The sequence below is a fragment of the Oncorhynchus tshawytscha genome, linkage group LG33 (assembly GCF_018296145.1).
Source record: "Oncorhynchus tshawytscha isolate Ot180627B linkage group LG33, Otsh_v2.0, whole genome shotgun sequence".
Classification (NCBI taxonomy): domain Eukaryota; kingdom Metazoa; phylum Chordata; class Actinopteri; order Salmoniformes; family Salmonidae; genus Oncorhynchus; species Oncorhynchus tshawytscha.
This window is the reverse complement of record NC_056461.1, coordinates 40771872-40788719: the sequence shown is the minus strand read 5'-3', so window position 1 is coordinate 40788719 and position 16848 is coordinate 40771872. Positions and strand designations below refer to the sequence as shown.

At 42.2% G+C, this 16848-nt stretch overlaps 1 protein-coding gene across 1 annotated transcript in view; it reads right to left on the bottom strand.

Annotated features, from left to right (window-relative positions):
* LOC112230707 (relaxin receptor 2-like) overlaps window positions 1-16848 on the bottom strand; it is a 206495-nt gene that overhangs the window by 114890 nt on the left and 74757 nt on the right. The window contains exon 6 of the mRNA XM_042311509.1: window positions 5571-5642. Coding sequence (XP_042167443.1) covers window positions 5571-5642 — 72 coding nt within the window. The remainder of the gene's footprint in view (window positions 1-5570; window positions 5643-16848) is intronic.

The window sequence follows — 16848 nt, the reverse complement described above, 5'->3', positions numbered from 1 at the left end:
GTTGCACAAGGCTTGTATCTCCTCTCTCTGTCTCTCTCTGTCTCTCTCTTTCTATCTTTATCTCCCTCTCTCTCTCTTTCTATCTTTATCTCCCTCTCTCTCTTCTTAACAAACCCTTCACTCTGTGAGCTAACTTGTAACAAATAAAGAAGTACTGTCACTTTTAACATGGTCAATTCATAAGCAAGAATAAAAATAAAATAGAAAATAATATTTTTTCATATGAAGAAGGTTTCTATTGTTTAACTGATTGCCGTGAAAAACAACTGTTACAACGGGTTCAATTTTGTGAGTTCATAAATAACTTTCGTAGTATTATGAACTTTGAAACATCTGGTTCCTAGTAGGCTACAAAATTAAAGAAGGGCTGTTTCTCTTAACCTCAGGCAGTAGGTAAGCTTGTTCCTCTCCCCAGTCAGAGAGTAGACTGCCTGTCTCCCAGACTGACCAGCAGCAGCAGCAACCTATTCTCCTTATTTATGTTAAGAAAACAAATGTGAAAGCCAAAATTGTGGGCGGAAAGCACTCATCATGTTTATGCACCCTAATAATCACCCGGAGAATACTTCCAGAACCAACATTAGATTTATATCTACTGTAGTCTTTATGGATAGAGATGCATGTGACAGTGCACAGCATTGAGCTGGTTTATTTCTCCTTTACACATGTTTTCTTCTTGATTTCAATATGGAAGGGAAACCAGGTACTGGCGTTTGTATGTACTGTAAAAGGTGAAGTCAACGTATTCTCAAACCCTATGTTGTGTAGCATAGTAGCAGTTCATTCAATTGAGGGAGGTAAGGAGGCATGGGGGGGATAGGATGTTCCCCCCATGATGAAAGGGGATCATGACTGAAAAAGTTTGGGAAGTACTAGCTAATGATTAGCACAAAAACATATTGGCATGCTTCGGCATATTTATTTATAGCCACTTTGCTGCATCTGTCGGGCTACAGGTGATCATGTGTCACGTTCTGACCTTAATTTCCTTTGTTTTGTCTTTATTTAGTATGGTCAGGGCGTGAGTTGGGGTGGGCAGTCTATGTGTGTTTTTCTATGTTGGGGTTTTGAGTTCAGGCTAGTATGGTTCTCAATCAGAGGCAGGTGTTGTTAGTTGTCTCTGATTGAGAATCATAATTAGGTAGCCTGGGTTTCACTTTTGAGTGGTGGGTGTTTGTTTCCGTGTGAGTGTTTTGGGCCACACGGTACTGTTTCGAAATTTTGTTCAGGTTCACGTTTATTGTTTTGTATTTCATAGTGTTCAGTTTATGTCTTAAAATAAACGTTTTGGACACTTACCACGCTGCGCATTGGTCCTCCGATCCTTCGCGCTTCTCCTCCTCAGACGAGGTTCGTTACATCACGCGTATTGCTAAATAACACACCAGCCTGATAATATGGACCAATATGTTATCGAATGGAGTGGAACATTTTATTTTAACGGAGTCACCATCATTTTATTTTCATACGTTTTGGAGTAGAAACCAGGGCTGCGTTCAATCCGAAAGAAAAAAAAGTTTGCCTGGGCGCTGCCACCACCATCAATAAACAAGCGGTAATGGCCAAATGATTCACAGTGTCTTTAAAACCAGCCAAGAACAAATGTAAAACAAACAAACAATGTGTAGCATATTCAGAACTGTATAGCCTATTGGTTTTTACTTTCCTAAAACAATATATAGTCCACCTCACGGTTCATCTTTAGTCGGTGATATGTGCATAAATGCATCAGGGCATTGTATGTATGTAGGTCTAGGTGTCCTCTGTATAATACTAATATAAAAAAAATATATCTATATAGGATGAGAAGCTTAAGCCCTAGAGAGACTGAGAGAATGCCAGAGCAATGTTCCCGACACTGACATCTTTATCCTTGTCAGAAAGGCTACTACTGACATACAGTTATAGGCGTTCAGAACAAAGCTAATTCGTACATTTTGCAATCAGAATATTGTTTTGATGAAGATAAGCATTATATTGTTAGATTAAAGAAGTAACTCTGGTAGGTCTAAAACATTCTTCGTCACCTCAAGTTCAACTGTAGGAGTCAGATGGAGCAGGGGTACGCACTGCCTTCATAGGCCTGCAGTAGCTAAGCCTGATAACATAATAAAGCCTAACAACGAACTGGTTTAAACCTTCATAAAAGTTTTGTGCAGGCTTGGCCTATATTTATTTCACAACAGGCCTATTTTTTAACCTATCTTAAGGAGCACAACATTTAAAAGACAGTTCTCACTTAATTTAGCCATGGAAAATTTCTCAACAAAATGAAACAAAACACTTTTAGCACTGGTTTAGGTTCTTAAATAGGCCTACAATAACAATAATAATAACAATAATAATAATGTTATACAATAACAACAACGATAAAACAAATGATAATACATAGGAAAATTAAATGAAAACTGAATAGCGAGTTGCACACACACAGTCCATTTGGCCGTGCCAACGTTTTCCTCATTTTTGTCAATGACAATATTACAACTTGTCTAATTATTTTCACGAGGCTATGATTTTTTTTTGTCTAACTTTTGTTTTACTTCAATGAAAAAGGCCTCCATCTTCTCAATGAACAGTAGCCAAGGCTCCTCTCACTCGCTCTCTCTCTCTTCAGCAGCAGGTGCACTTGAGGTAAGCATCCGAAACCAGTTTCAGCTGGACATGCTGTAAGCTAGACCTTTGAGTAAGTTACCATTGGCTAACACAGATAGCAAGCTTACGCAGTTTTCATCACCTCACACATTAAATGAACAGAGCATGGGTCCAATCGGGTCCAGTCGGTAAATACATTTTAAATGCAGATACCTGAGAACCGTGAAAATTATATCAGACCCGACCCAGATCTAAGACAAAACTCTGAATTTAGGACCCGCTCGGGTCCCGGGTCAGATCTCGTAATTTCAGGTTTGTTGGACCAGTGAAGACCTCTACTTCAAGCCACACTCACCATACCCACCAAATAGAGCAAATGTAAGCTACCTAAAAGATTGTTCAAGAAAGTTGAAGAACATTTTGGGGAAATGTGTCAGTACAATGTTCAGTACAAACCAATGTTACAAACATTCAATGGAACTGAACACACCCCAGAACTGGCTTTCTCACAGTCGTTCTACAAACAAATGACCAAGCATGTATACTTTCTGCCCTGTTAGAGTTAGAGCAACAGTTTTCAGTAATACAGAAATGATTGGTATTTCAGTTATGGTTGGGAGATATTGACCAAATTATCAGGAAAGTTTTGAATGTGTTTTTCCCTTCAAAATTCACAAGAAAAAAACACTTCACACTTATTTCTTAAAAACAATATATCACAGAGAGGAATGCCCCCAGACACCCCTAGAAGGATATTTGACACGGGATCCCATTGACCCTTCATCTGGAGATGTCACAAGGTGCCGCAAAATTGGAAGAGTGTAAGATCTCAGAGGCTTTTTTTCTCAAGATTATTCAAATGCGCAAAAGTACTGAATGAAATATGCCAGTGAAGACTACCCAGAGTTCCTCCAACACGGTGGAACTCCTCACATTTGGTTTGCACTGTGTATGATAAGAGGGAGGAACTCCTAGCCTTTGAATATATTGTGGATCATCATGATGACTTTGATGAAGACACAGTTCACAGCGTCGAAGGGACACATTACACACGTGACAAGCTTCAAGTTCTGCTTCCTGCTAATCAAATTCAACTCCATCTTTGCGTACTCTGACATGCCGTTTTGGGATTTTTGCAGGATAAGGAAGTTTGACATGCATTTCTGCCTGTCCAGGGTCGGCGAACTCTACAGCACCGTGGAGAGAGGAAAACGGAAACTCTATTCTATCTACGAGAACACTGTGCCTGAGACCGGGGATCCGAGTGGGTGGAGGGCACAGAGGCATGGAGAAGTCTGAGCCCGGTGCCAACAGCTATACAGCGGGATCATCGACAACCGTCTCACTCAGCTAAATAACAGGTTCAAGGACCACAAAGGGCTTATGTTTCTTGCCCTTATTGACCCACAGCAGTTAACATGAGGCCCACAGATATAGGGAAATCTTAGCCAACACTGTGTTCTCAAGTCTCAAGGAAAGATATGGGCCTCATGTTGATTTCTCGCGGCTCAAAACAGAACTCACAGTGATGTACTCCATGTCTGACTTCCATGTTAGGAGCCTAGCCGACTTCCTCCACTTTCTCCAGCAGAAGAGGCTCAATGAGAGTTCAGGTGTTGACCATTACCCTGTCTCAGTTGAAAGGACATTCTCCGCCCTGAAACAGATCACGACTTACTGCAGGAACACCACTGGACCGGTCTGACTGTTAGCCTTAGCTTTGATCTCAATGGAGAAAGTATCTCTGTCAGATATAAAATCAAAGGCCAAACTATATGATCCTGCCATTGCCCATTTCATAAAGAAGGACTGGAGGATGGGATTTTTTGTTTTGTTTACTACAGCTCACTTGCTGTTAGCTATCTCTTTGAAAAGAATGCATGTGAAACATTGTTGAATTTAAACTTTAGATCCCCAGATAGGCTACTTTATGTGCCGAACATGATAAAAATATGTCTGCAATTGGGGTGGCAGTGTAGCCTGTGGTTAGAGCGTTGGACTAGTAACCAGAAGGTTGCAAGATCGAATTCCCAAGCCGACAAGGTACAACTCTGTCGTTCTGCCCCTGAACAAGGCAATTAACCCACTAGGCTGTCATTGAAAATAAGAATTTGTTCTTAACTGACTTGCCTAATGAAATAAATAAATAGCTGCTTAATTAATATAGTTTTGGAATTGCTAAATGGTTGTGGTTTTATGTTATGATTGGGTCATCTAGCATAAGCAGCCCGAGTGAACGGGCTGCTTAGCATACCATAAATACCGTAGTATATATTCAAACAAAATAAGGATAGCAGTTCAAACTTTACAGGAGCTTCTCATCTAAACCATATTGCACATAATGTTGTACACATGATGAATGCAATGATTCACAAATATGTGGATATTTCCATTTTCAATTTGGCTAACAGAGAAAAAAATGCTGTCTACTGGTATTAAGGTAATTATTTCATGGGGATATGTGGTATGGGAGAGATATTGTCCTTACACTCAGAGGAGGGTATGAGAGTCCTCCGGAGGTAGTGTGGAGGGAATCTCTTCAAAGTCGTGTAGTGTAAAGAGGCCCACACAAGTCGTGTAGTGTAAAGAGGCCCACACAAGTCGTGTAGCGTAAAGAGGCCCACATAAGTCGTATAGTGTAAAGAGGCCCACACAAGTCGTGTAGTGTAAAGAGACCCACATACGTAAGTCGTGTAGTGTAAAGAGACCCACATACGTAAGTTGTGTAGTGTAAAGAGGCCCACATAAGTTGTCTAGTGTAAAGAGGCCCACATAAGTCGTCTAGTGTAAAGAGGCCCACATAAGTCGTCTAGTGTAAAGAGGCCCACATAAGTCGTCTAGTGTAAAGAGGCCCACATAAGTCGTCTAGTGTAAAGAGGCCCACATGAGTCGTCTAGTGTAAAGAGGCCCACATACGTAAGTCATGTAGTGTAAAGATGCCCACATACGGTGGATAGAGCTATGTCATTACTCACAGTCTCTCCAGTTTGTAGAGTCCACTGAAGGCTTGAGTGGAGATTGTCTGGATGCTGTTATTCTGTAAGAACCTGAGATGAGAAACAAACACACACAACATCAACTCAAGCACAGAATTTCAACATTATTTCACCAGGTACCAGCAAATGTATTATCAATAGCACATTCTCATTCTAAAATAAAACACAGAGGTTGAGTGTTCATGTGGTAAATAAACATGTTTCTAGCTTTAACACAAGTGTAAAGCCCTGACCCGGGTCAGTGTAAAGCCCCGACCCAGTACAGTGTAAAGCCCCGACCCAGTACAGTGTAAAGCCCTGACCCGGTACAGTGTAAAGCCCTGACCCGGTACAGTGTAATGCCCTGACCCGGTACTGTGTAAGGCCCTGACCCAGTACAGTGTAAGGCCCTGACCCAGTACAGTGTAAAGCCCTGACCCGGTACAGTGTAAAGCCCCGACCCAGTACAGTGTAAAGCCCTGACCCGGTACAGTGTAAAGCCCTGACCCAGTACAGTGTAAGGCCCTGACCCAGTACAGTGTAAGGCCCTGACCCGTTACAGTGTAAAACCCTGACCCAGTAAAGCGTAAAGCACGGACCCAGTACGGACCTGGTACAGTGTTAAGCCCTGACCTGGTACAGTGTAAGGCCCTGACCTGGTACAGTGTAAGGCCCTGACCCAGTACAGAGTAAGGCCCTGACCCAGTACAGTGTAAGGCCCTGACCCAGTACCGTGTAAAGCCCTGACCCAGTACAGTGTAAAGCCCTGACCCAGGCCTGACACAGCCCTGACCCCTGATCCAGTACAATGTCCCAGCAGACGGTCTAGTAGAACAGTGGTCCACTCTGGGTCATGCTCGGTCTCTGTGTCAACTCAGTCTCTGTGTCAGTCTCGGTCTCTATCTCCGTCTCCGTGTCAGTCATAGTCTCTGTCTCCGTGTCATTCTCAGTTTCTGTCTCCGTGTCAGTCTCAGTCTCATCTCCGTGTCAGTCTCAGTCTCTGTTTCCATGTCAGTCTCTGTCTCCGTGTCAGTCTCCGTCTCCGTGTCAATCTCAGTCTCTGTCGCCGTGTCAGTCTCTGTCTCCGTGTCAGTCTCAGTCTCATCTCCGTGTCAGTCTCAGTCTCTGTTTCCATGTCAGTCTCTGTCTCCGTGTCAGTCTCTGTCTCCGTGTCAGTCTCAGTCTCTGTTTCCATGTCAGTCTCAGTCTCAGTCTCAGTCTGCGTGTCAGTCTCAGTCTCTGTCTCAGTCTCCGTGTCAGTCTCAGTGTCAGTCTCAGTCTCTGTCTCCGTGTCATTCTCCATGTCATTCTCAGTTTCTGTCTCCGTCTCAGTCTCAGTCTCTGTGTCAGTCTCAGTCTCCGTGTCAATCTCAGTCTCTGTCGCCGTGTCAGTCTCAGTCCCCATGTCAGTCTCTGTCTCCGTGCCAGTCTCTGTTTCCATGTCGGTCTCAGTCTCAGTCTCTGTTTCCATGTCGGTCTCTGTCTCCGTGTCAGTCTCCGTGTCAGTCTCAGTCTCTGTTTCCATGTCAGTCTCAGTCTCAGTCTCAGTCTCTGTCTCCGTGTCAGGCTCAGTCTCTGTCTCAGTCTGCGTGTCAGTCTCAGTCTCTGTCTCAGTCTCCGTGTCAGTCTCAGTCTCCGTGTCAATCTCTGTCTCTGTGTCAGTCTCAGTCTCTGTCTCTGTGTCAATCTCAGTATCTGTGTCAGTCTCAGTCTCTGTCTCCGTGTCAGTCTCAGTCTCTGTCTCCGTGTCAGTCTCAGTCTCTGTCTCCCTGTCAGTCTCAGTCTCTGTCTCCGTGTCAGTCTCTCTGTCTCCGTGCCAGTCTTTGTGTTAGTCTCCATTTCTGTCTCTGAGTCTGTCTCTGTGTCTGTGTCTGTCTCTGTGTCAGTCTCTGTGTCAGTCTCTGTGTCGGTCTCTGTGTCTGTCTAGGTCTCTGTGTTAGTCTCTGTGTCAGACACCGGGTCAGTCTCTGTGTCAGTCTCTGTGTCAGTCTAGGTCTCTGTGTCAGTCTAAGTCTCTGTGTCAGTCTCGGTCTCTATCTCGCTATCGGTCTCTGCAGTGAAGTTATACTGAAGATATGAAGTGATATGAATAAATGAATAAACAATTAACAAAGTGTGTGTGCATGTTTTTATTATTTTAGAAAAATATATATTTAAACTTCATTTAAATAGGCAGTTAAGAACAAATTCTTATTTACAATGACAGCCTACCAAAAGGCCTCCTGCCGGGACGAGGGTTGGGATTAAAAACAAATATATCAGACAAAACACACATCACGACAAGAGAGACACCACAACACTACTTAAAATATTCAAATAGAGAGAGACAGGCCCTGATGATGTTCAGAGAGATTAAGTCCAGTGAGACTTAATAAATAACTGATGGTGATTAATGAAGTAAAAAACAAATAAAACAATTTAATAATTTTACCCTGTTTTCTTTTCCGAATTTCAGGATTAAGAGCTTGTCTATTCGCTGCAACTCCCCAACGGGCTCGGGAGAGGCGAAGGTCGCGTTAGGCATCCCCCAAAAACTATGCTTCTTAACTCCCACTCCCTTAACCCAGAAGCCCTCTGCACCAATGTGTTGGAGGAAACACTGTTCAAATGACAACCGAGGTCAGCCCCGCCACAAGGAATCGCTAGAGCACAACGAGCCAAGTAAAGTCCCCCCCGGCCTATTTTGCAACACGCGATGGGACGTTCATAATGACACAGCCTGGAATCGAACCCCAGGCTGTAGTGACACCACAACACTGCAATGCAGGACCTTAGACCACTGTGCCACTCGGGAGGCCTGTATCTCCCACTTTGATCACAGAGTGAACACAGACTCTGACCCTGTGTTTCAGGAAGCCACGTCTGCATGACCGCACTAGTGAAGTGAGTGAGTGTGTGTGTGTGTGTGTGTGTGTGTGTGTGTGTGTGTGTGTGTGTGTGTGTGTGTGTGTGTGTGTGTGTGTGTGTGTGTGTGTGTGTGTGTGTGCGTGTGTGCGTGCGTGCGTGCGTTACAGACAATGAGAGAGATACACATCAGAGAGAGACCTCTACATGACCGTGTTCATGCGTGGGCGCCTGTTTCATCGTGTTTCACAGTCACACTGTGTCTTTTGTGCTCTTATCCTCTTTTGCCTCCTTAAAGCTGCAATATGTAACTTTTTTGGGCGACCCGACTAAATTCACATAGAAATGTGAGTTATAGATCTGTCATTCTCATTGAAAGCAAGTCTAAGAAGCGGTAGAGTTGTTTTATGTGCGCTATTTCTATGCTTCTGGTTCTTAAGTTTAGTTTTTGTGTCTTTTACTTTTGGTTTTGTACACCAGTTTCAAACAGTTGAAAATACATTTTTGGGGGTTATGGAAAATATATTTCACAGCACTTTAGATGGTACAATGAATCTCTACACTATACTTTCTTGTTTTGTCACATAAACTGAAATTAGGCGAACTATTAGAATTTTAAGAACAAGGAAATGTCTGAGTGATTTCTGCATAGTGCATCTTTAATATACTGTTCTGTGTATGTGTCTCTGTGTGTGTGTGTGTGTGTCTGTGTGTGTGTACCCCATAATGACATCACAATACCGCATAATGGCAATGCAATAATCGAAATGTTAACAAATGTATTGAAAATAAAAACCAGAAATACCTTATTTACATAAGTGATCAGACTCTTTGCTATGGGACTCAAAGTTGACCTCAGGTGCATCCTGGTTCCATTGATCATCCTTGAGATGTTTCTACAACTTGATTGGAGTCCACCTGTGGTAAATTCAATTGATTGGACATGATTTGGAAAGGCACACACCTGTCTATTTAAGGTCCCACAGTTGACAGTGCATGTCAGAGCAAAAACCAAGCCATGGAGGTCGAAGGAATTGTTCGTAGAGCTCCAAGACATTGAAGGTCCCCAAGGACACAGTGGCCTCCATCATTCTTAAATGGAAGAAATATGGAACCACCAAGACTCTTCCTAGAGCTGGCCGCCCGGCCAAACTGAGCAATCGGGGGAGAAGGGCCTTGTGGAGATGGGAGAACCTTCTAGAAGGACAACCATCTCTGCAGCACTCCACCAATTAGTCCTTTATGGTAGAGTGGCCAGACGGAAGCCACTCCTCATTAAAAGGCACATGACAGCCCGCTTGGAGGTTGGCAAAAGGCACCTGAAAGACTCTCAGACCATGATGATCAGATCTGATGAAACAAAGATTAAACTCTTTGGCCTGAATACCAAGAGTCATGTTTGGAGGAAACCTGGCACCATCCCTACGGTGAAGCATGGTGGTGGCAGCATCATGCTGTGGGGATGTTTTTCAGCAACATGGACTCGGAGATTAGTCAGGATCGAGGGAAAGATCCTTGATGAAAACCTGCTCCAGAGCGCTCAGGATGTCAGACTGGGGCGAAGGTTCACCTTCCAACAGAACAACGACCCGAAGCACACAGCCAAGACAATGCAGGAGTGGCTTCGGGACAAGTCTCTGAATGTCCTAGAGTGGCCCAGTCAGAGCCTGGACTTAAACCCGATCCAACATCTCTGGAGAGACCTGAAAATAGCTGTGCAGCAACACTTCCCATCCAACCTGACAGAGCTTGAGAGCATCTGCAGGTAAAAATGGGAGAAGGTGTGCCAAGCTTGTAGGATCATACCCAAGAAGACCAGAGGCTGTAATCACAGCCAAATGTGCTTCAACAAGGTACTGAGTAAAGGGTCTGAATACTTAAGTAAATGTAATAAATGTAATTTTTCAATTTTTTTATTTTGAATAAATTAGCAAACATTTAAAAAAAAGTTGTTTTGCTTTGTCGTTATGGGGTATTGTGATGTCATTATGGGGTACAGTGATGTCGTTATGGGGTATTGTGTGTAGATTGTTGAGTTTTTTTCATAAAAAAAAAAATCAATTTTAGAATAAGGCTGTAACAGGTCTGAATACTTATGTAAATGTGATAATTCAGTTTTATAATTTTTATAAATTTGCCCAAATATCTAATAACCTGTTGTTGCTTTGTCATTGTGGGGTATTGTGATGTCATTATGGGGTACAGTGATGTCATTATGGAGTATTGTGTGTAGATTGATGAGGGAAAAAAACAATTGAATACATTTTAGAATAAGGCTGTAACGTAACAAAATGTGGAAAAAGTCAAGGGGTCTGAATACTTTGCAAATACACTTTGTCTTCCACCTCTGCTATGAATATGGATGAGAAGCAATTACATAATGGATCCGAGGGTCTATTTATAGGGGTGTGAGGGGCGAGACTTATACACACACAAACACACTTTTCGTGTGTCTTAAAAATAGTTATGTTCTAGTAACATTTAGTACAAGGACAAAGTGCAGAAAAAACTGTCTATATTGACAGACGATTTATCCTCACTGTTAAAACAATAAACAGTTATGAGAATAAGAGTATGACAGACGATTTATACTCACTGTTAAAACAATAAACAGTTATGAGAATAAGAGTGTGAGAATGACTGAAATAGTCAAAGATTAAACAATATGTTTATATAGTCTAAGATTAAACAATTCAATTAAATAATCTAACATGCTGACCAAACCGGACGCGCATGTTGATTTTGTACCCCCACACCAGACACGATCATATCAAAACAAACTCTGAACCAATAATATTAATTTGATGACAGGTCGAAAAGCATTAAACATTTATGGCAATTTAGCTAGCTAGCTTGCTGTTGGTAGATAATTTGTTTTGGGATATAAACATTTGGTTGTTATTTTACCTGAAATGCACAAGATCCACTACTCCGACAATTAATCCACAGAAAAAACAATCAATCTAATTCCTTTATCGTCATGCTCCTCTACCTCCTTCCTCTGGCTTCTTTTTGACTTATTTTGACTTTAAATGGCAGTTGCCAACCAAATTTACCGTGTGTTAGTACAACCGACTGGATGTCAGTTCATCTTTCAATCACCCACGTGGGTATATGCTCCTAAACACCAATGAGGAGATGGCACGTGGGTATATGCTACTAACAACCAATGAGGAGATGGCACGTGGGTATATGCTACTAACAACCAATGAGGAGATGGGAGAGGCCGGACTTGCAGCACGTTGAGTGTCACAAATAGAATCCTATTTAGATTTTAGCGCCTAGCCACGCAGTCGCTCGCTGAGGTGCGCGAGCAGTCTGGGTGCAATAATCGAATAACATGTTTGTGTAAATCATTTTGAAACACTCACGCACGCGACGTAATAGTCTTAGATATTGCATTACAACATGTAATTTAAATATATTTTTATTTGGATTTCATGTAATGGACATACACAAAATAGTCCAAATTGGTGAAGTGAATGAAAAAAATAACTTGTTTCAAAAAAATTCTAAACAATAAAATGAAGAAGAACCAGTTAAATAGGAGTTGCACAGTGTGTATGTGCGTGTGTGTGTGTTTGTGCGTGTGTGTGTGATTGATAGTAGCTATATTAAATAGTGAGTCTCTCCCTGAGAGAGATCACCTCACTATATGACAGGTTAGTGTGGAAAATATGAAACTATTTCTCTTTCCCAGACTAACAGATTGCACCTGGGGCCTGAATGGGAACACGTGTTTGGATGGACCACCACAGAAAGGAAGAAACAATTATATTTTTGATTTGATTTGAACTTGATCTAATCCAAGAAGTCCCACTGAAGGGCAGGTTACAGTACAGTATGTGTAACAAGGGGTTTGGGGTAAAATACTAAAAGTATCTTTGTTTTAGATTTAAATCGTTTTAAGGCTAATGACATGCGCGTTCTATAACATTTAAGTTCAAATAACGTTGAAGGAGACAGAAAAAAACGATTTCGTATGACTTGGGCACTGTGTTTTGCGCAATGTGACATGTCTAAATGTTAACCTTTAGTTGAAGCCTCTTCATCAAACACCCCTTTTTTTATCTCAGAAGGTCCAGCATCATCCTCAGACAGTTGCATTCATTTTTGGGTCAAATTCTCATTTCTGGATAAGACTTAAAATAGTGGATCAAATCTTGCTATGTGACATATATGGAAGAGTATTGTGGCCCATGAGAAGAGAAAAAAAAAATTAACAGCAATGGCTGTGGCTTGATTTCGTTGATAGATTTAGATATAGTGCCTTGAAAAAGTATTCATCCCCCTTGGCATTGCTCCTATTTGGTTGCATTTCAACCTGTAATTTAAATAGATTTTTATTTGGATTTCATGTAATGGACAAACACAAAATAGTCCAAATTGGTGAAATGAAATGAAAAAAATAACTTGTTTCAAAAAAATTATAAAAAAATTAAAAAACAGAAAAGTGGCATGTGCATATGTATTCACCCCCTTCGCTATGAAGCCCCTAAATTAGATCTGGTGCAATCAATTACCTTCAGTAGTTGCATAATTAGTTAAATAAAGTCCACCTGTGTGAAATCTAAGTATCACATGGTCTCAGTACCTGTTCTGAAGGCCCCAGAGCCTTCAACAAAACTAAGCAAGGGGCACCACAATGCAAGCGGCACCATGAATACCAAGGAGCTCTCCAAACAGGTCAGGGACAAAGTTGTGAAGAAGTATCCAACTGAATCGTATCCAACTGAATCACAACTTGCGGACTTGTTTACGTGTTGCTGTGCGTTTTGTTGCCAACCTTACTTTGCTACCTGACAACTTTACGGTTTTTACTTTTCAATTACCTTTTATATTTTTGGTTTTTCACTCCGGACGCTTTAGCTGGACATGGTTCGTCAGGACCTCCAACAGCCGAAGCTAAGTAGTAACATTAACATGATGCCACCTAATTTCAGTCGCTGTTCTCATAATATACAGGAGAACGATCGCCTTATGGCGAGGATAGCTGTGCTGCAAGCCCAGCTTCAGACGCAATTGTTAGGCAAGGTTAATTTCAGTGTAGGAAAGGATGAAATAGATTCTGTGCCACCAGTAAGTACAGATAGTAACGTTAGTATAAATCTCCTCACACGGTCCCCGCAGTGGACAACTTTCTCACGGTTTCTGGAGGGAAATGCTGTAGGAATGCTGTAGGAATGCTGTAGGAATGCTGTAGGAATGCTGTAGGAATGCTGTAGGAATGCTGTACGAATGCTCAACCTGTGTCGCTCATTCAGCCGAAAGAAACTTTCAACCGGTTTTCCCCATTAAGCAAGGAGTCGGAGTCAGAGGCCGAACCTTCTCTTTTCTCTACTCCTCCCGTTACGGGGTCTGAGACGCCGAGCCTTCTCTTGTCTCTACTCCTCCCGTTACGGGGTCTGAGATGCCGAGCCTTCTCTTGTCTCTACTCCTCCCGTTACGGGGTCTGAGATGCCGAGCCTTCTCTTGTCTCTACTCCTCCCGTTACGGGGTCTGAGATGCCGAGCCTTCTCTTGTCTCTACTCCTCCCGTTACGGGGTCTGAGACGCCGAAGCTTCCCACCATTAGCTCTGATAAATTGAAAGCTCTAGTCATTGGCGACTCCATTACCCGCAGTATTAGACTTAAAATGAATCATCCAGCGATCATACACTGTTTACCAGGGGGCAGGGCTACCAACGTTAACCATTTGTGACTAGGGGGCAGTATTTTCATTTTTGGAAAAATAACTTTCCCGTAGTAAACAGGATATTTTGTCAGGACAAGATGCTAGAATATGCATATAATTGACAGCTTAGGATAGAAAACACTCTAAAGTTTCCAAAACTGTAAAAATATTGTCTGTGAGTATAACAGAACTGATATTGCAGGCGAAAGCCTGAGAAAAATCCAATCCAGAAGTGCCTCATGTTTTGAAAGCGCTGCGTTCCAATGCATCCCTATTGAGCAGTGAATGGGCTATCAACCAGGTTACCTTTTCTCCATATTCCCCAAGGTGTCGACAGCATTGTGACTTAGTTTTACGCATTTATGTTGAAGAATACCCGTAAGCGGCTACATTGCGCAAGTGGTCACCTGATGCTCTCAGAGTGATTCTCGTGTAAAATACAGAGGTAGCCATTATTCCAATCGGTCCTACTGAAAAAACAAATTGTCCCGGTGGATATATTATCAAATAGATATTTGAAAAACAACTTGAGGATTGATTATATACAACGTTTGCCATGTTTCTGTCGATATTATGGAGCTTATTTGGAATATTTTTCGGAGTTTTCGTGACTGCAATTTCCAGGCGATTTCTCAGCCAAACGTGAAGAACAAACAGAGCTATTTTGCCTACAAAAATAATATTTTGGAAAAAAGGAACATTGGCTATCTAACTGGGAGTCTTGTGAGTGAAAACATCCGAAGCTCATCAAAGGTAAACTAATTTGATCGCTTTTCCGATTTCCGTGACCAAGTTACCTGCTGCTAGCTGGACAAAATGCTATGCTAGGCTATCGATAAACTTACAGAAATGCTTGTCTAGCTTTGGCTGTAAAGCATATTTTGAAAATCTGAGATGACAGGGTGATTAACAAAAGGCTAAGTTGTGTCTCAATATATTTAACTTGTGATTTTCATGAATAGGAATATTTTCTAGGAATATTTATGTCCGTTGCGTTATGCTAATTAGTATCAGTCGATGCTTACGCTCCCTCATGCAGGATGGGGAGTTACTAGAGGTTTAAGGCTAATCTGAAGATGGTGCTGGCTAAAGCTAAAACTGGCGAGTGTAGAGAGTATAGAAATATTGTTATCCACGTCAGCACCAACGATGTTAGGATGAAACAGTCAGAGATCACCAAGCGCAACATAGCTTCAGCGTGTAAATCAGCTCGAAAGATGTGTCGGCATCGAGTAATTGTCTCTGGCCCCCTCCCAGTTAGGGGGAGTGATGAGCTCTACAGCAGTCTCACAACTCAATCGCTGGTTGGAAACTCTTTTCTGCCCCTCCCAAAAGATAGAATTTGTAGATAATTGGCCCTCTTTCTGGGACTCACCCACAAACAGGACCAAGCCTGACCTGCTGAGGAGTGACGGACTCCATCCTAGCTGGAGGGGTGCTCTCATCTTATCTACCAACATAGACAGGGCTCTAACTCCTCTAGCTCCACAATGAAATAGGGTGCAGGCCAGGGAGCAGGCTGTTAGCCAGCCTGCCAGTATAGTGGAGTCTGCCACTAGCACAGTCAGTGTAGTCAGCTCAGCTATCCCCATTGAGACCGTGTCTGTGCCTCGACCTAGGTTGGGCAAAACTAAACATGGCGGTGTTTGCCTCAGCAATCTCACTAGGATAAAGACCTCCTCCATTCCTGTCATTATTGAAAGAGATCGTGATACCTCACATCTCAAAATAGGGCTACTTAATGTTAGATCCCTTACTTCAAAGGCAATTATAGTCAATGAACTAATCACTGATCATAATCTTGACGTGATTGGCCTGAATGAAACATGGCTTAAGCCTGATGAATTTACTGTGTTAAATGAGGCCTCACCTCCTGGCTACACTAGTGACCATATCCCCCGTGCATCCCGCAAAGGCGGAGGTGTTGCTAACATTTACGATAGCAAATTTCAATTTACAAAAAAAAAATTACGTTTTCGTCTTTTGAGCTTCTAGTCATGAAAGCTATGCAGCCTCCTCAATCACTTTTTATAGCTACTGTTTACAGGCCTCCTGGGCCATATACAGCATTCCTCATTGAGTTCACTGAATTCCTATCGGACCTTGTAGTCATAGCAGATAATATTCAAATTTTTGGTGACTATAATATTGACGTGGAAAAGTCCACAGACCCGCTCCAAAAGGCCTTCGGAGCCATCATGGACTCAGTGGGTTTTGTCCAACATGTCTCTGGACCTACTCACTGTCACAGTCATACTCTGGACCTAGTTTTGTCCGATGGAATAAACGTTGTGGATCTTAATGTTTTTCCTCATAATCCTGGACTATCGGACCACTATTTTATTACGTTTGCAATTGCAACAAATAATCTGCTCAGACCCCATCCATGGAACATCAAAAGTCGTGCTATAAATTCACAGACAACACAAAGATTTCTTGATGTCCTTCCAGACTCCATCTGTTTACCCAAGGACGTCAGAGGACAAAAATCAGTTAACCACCTAACTGAGGAACTCAATTTAACATTGCGCAATACCCTAGATGCAGTTGCACCCCTAAAAACTAAAAACATTTCTCATAAGAAACTAGCTCCCTGGTTTAAAGAAAATACCCAAACTCTGAAGCAAGCTTCCAGAAAATTGGAACGGAAATGGCGCCACACCAAACTAGAAGTCTTCCGACTAGCTTGGAAAGACAGTACCGTACAGTATCGAAGAGCCCTCACTGCTGCTCGATCATCCTATTTTTCCAAATTAATTG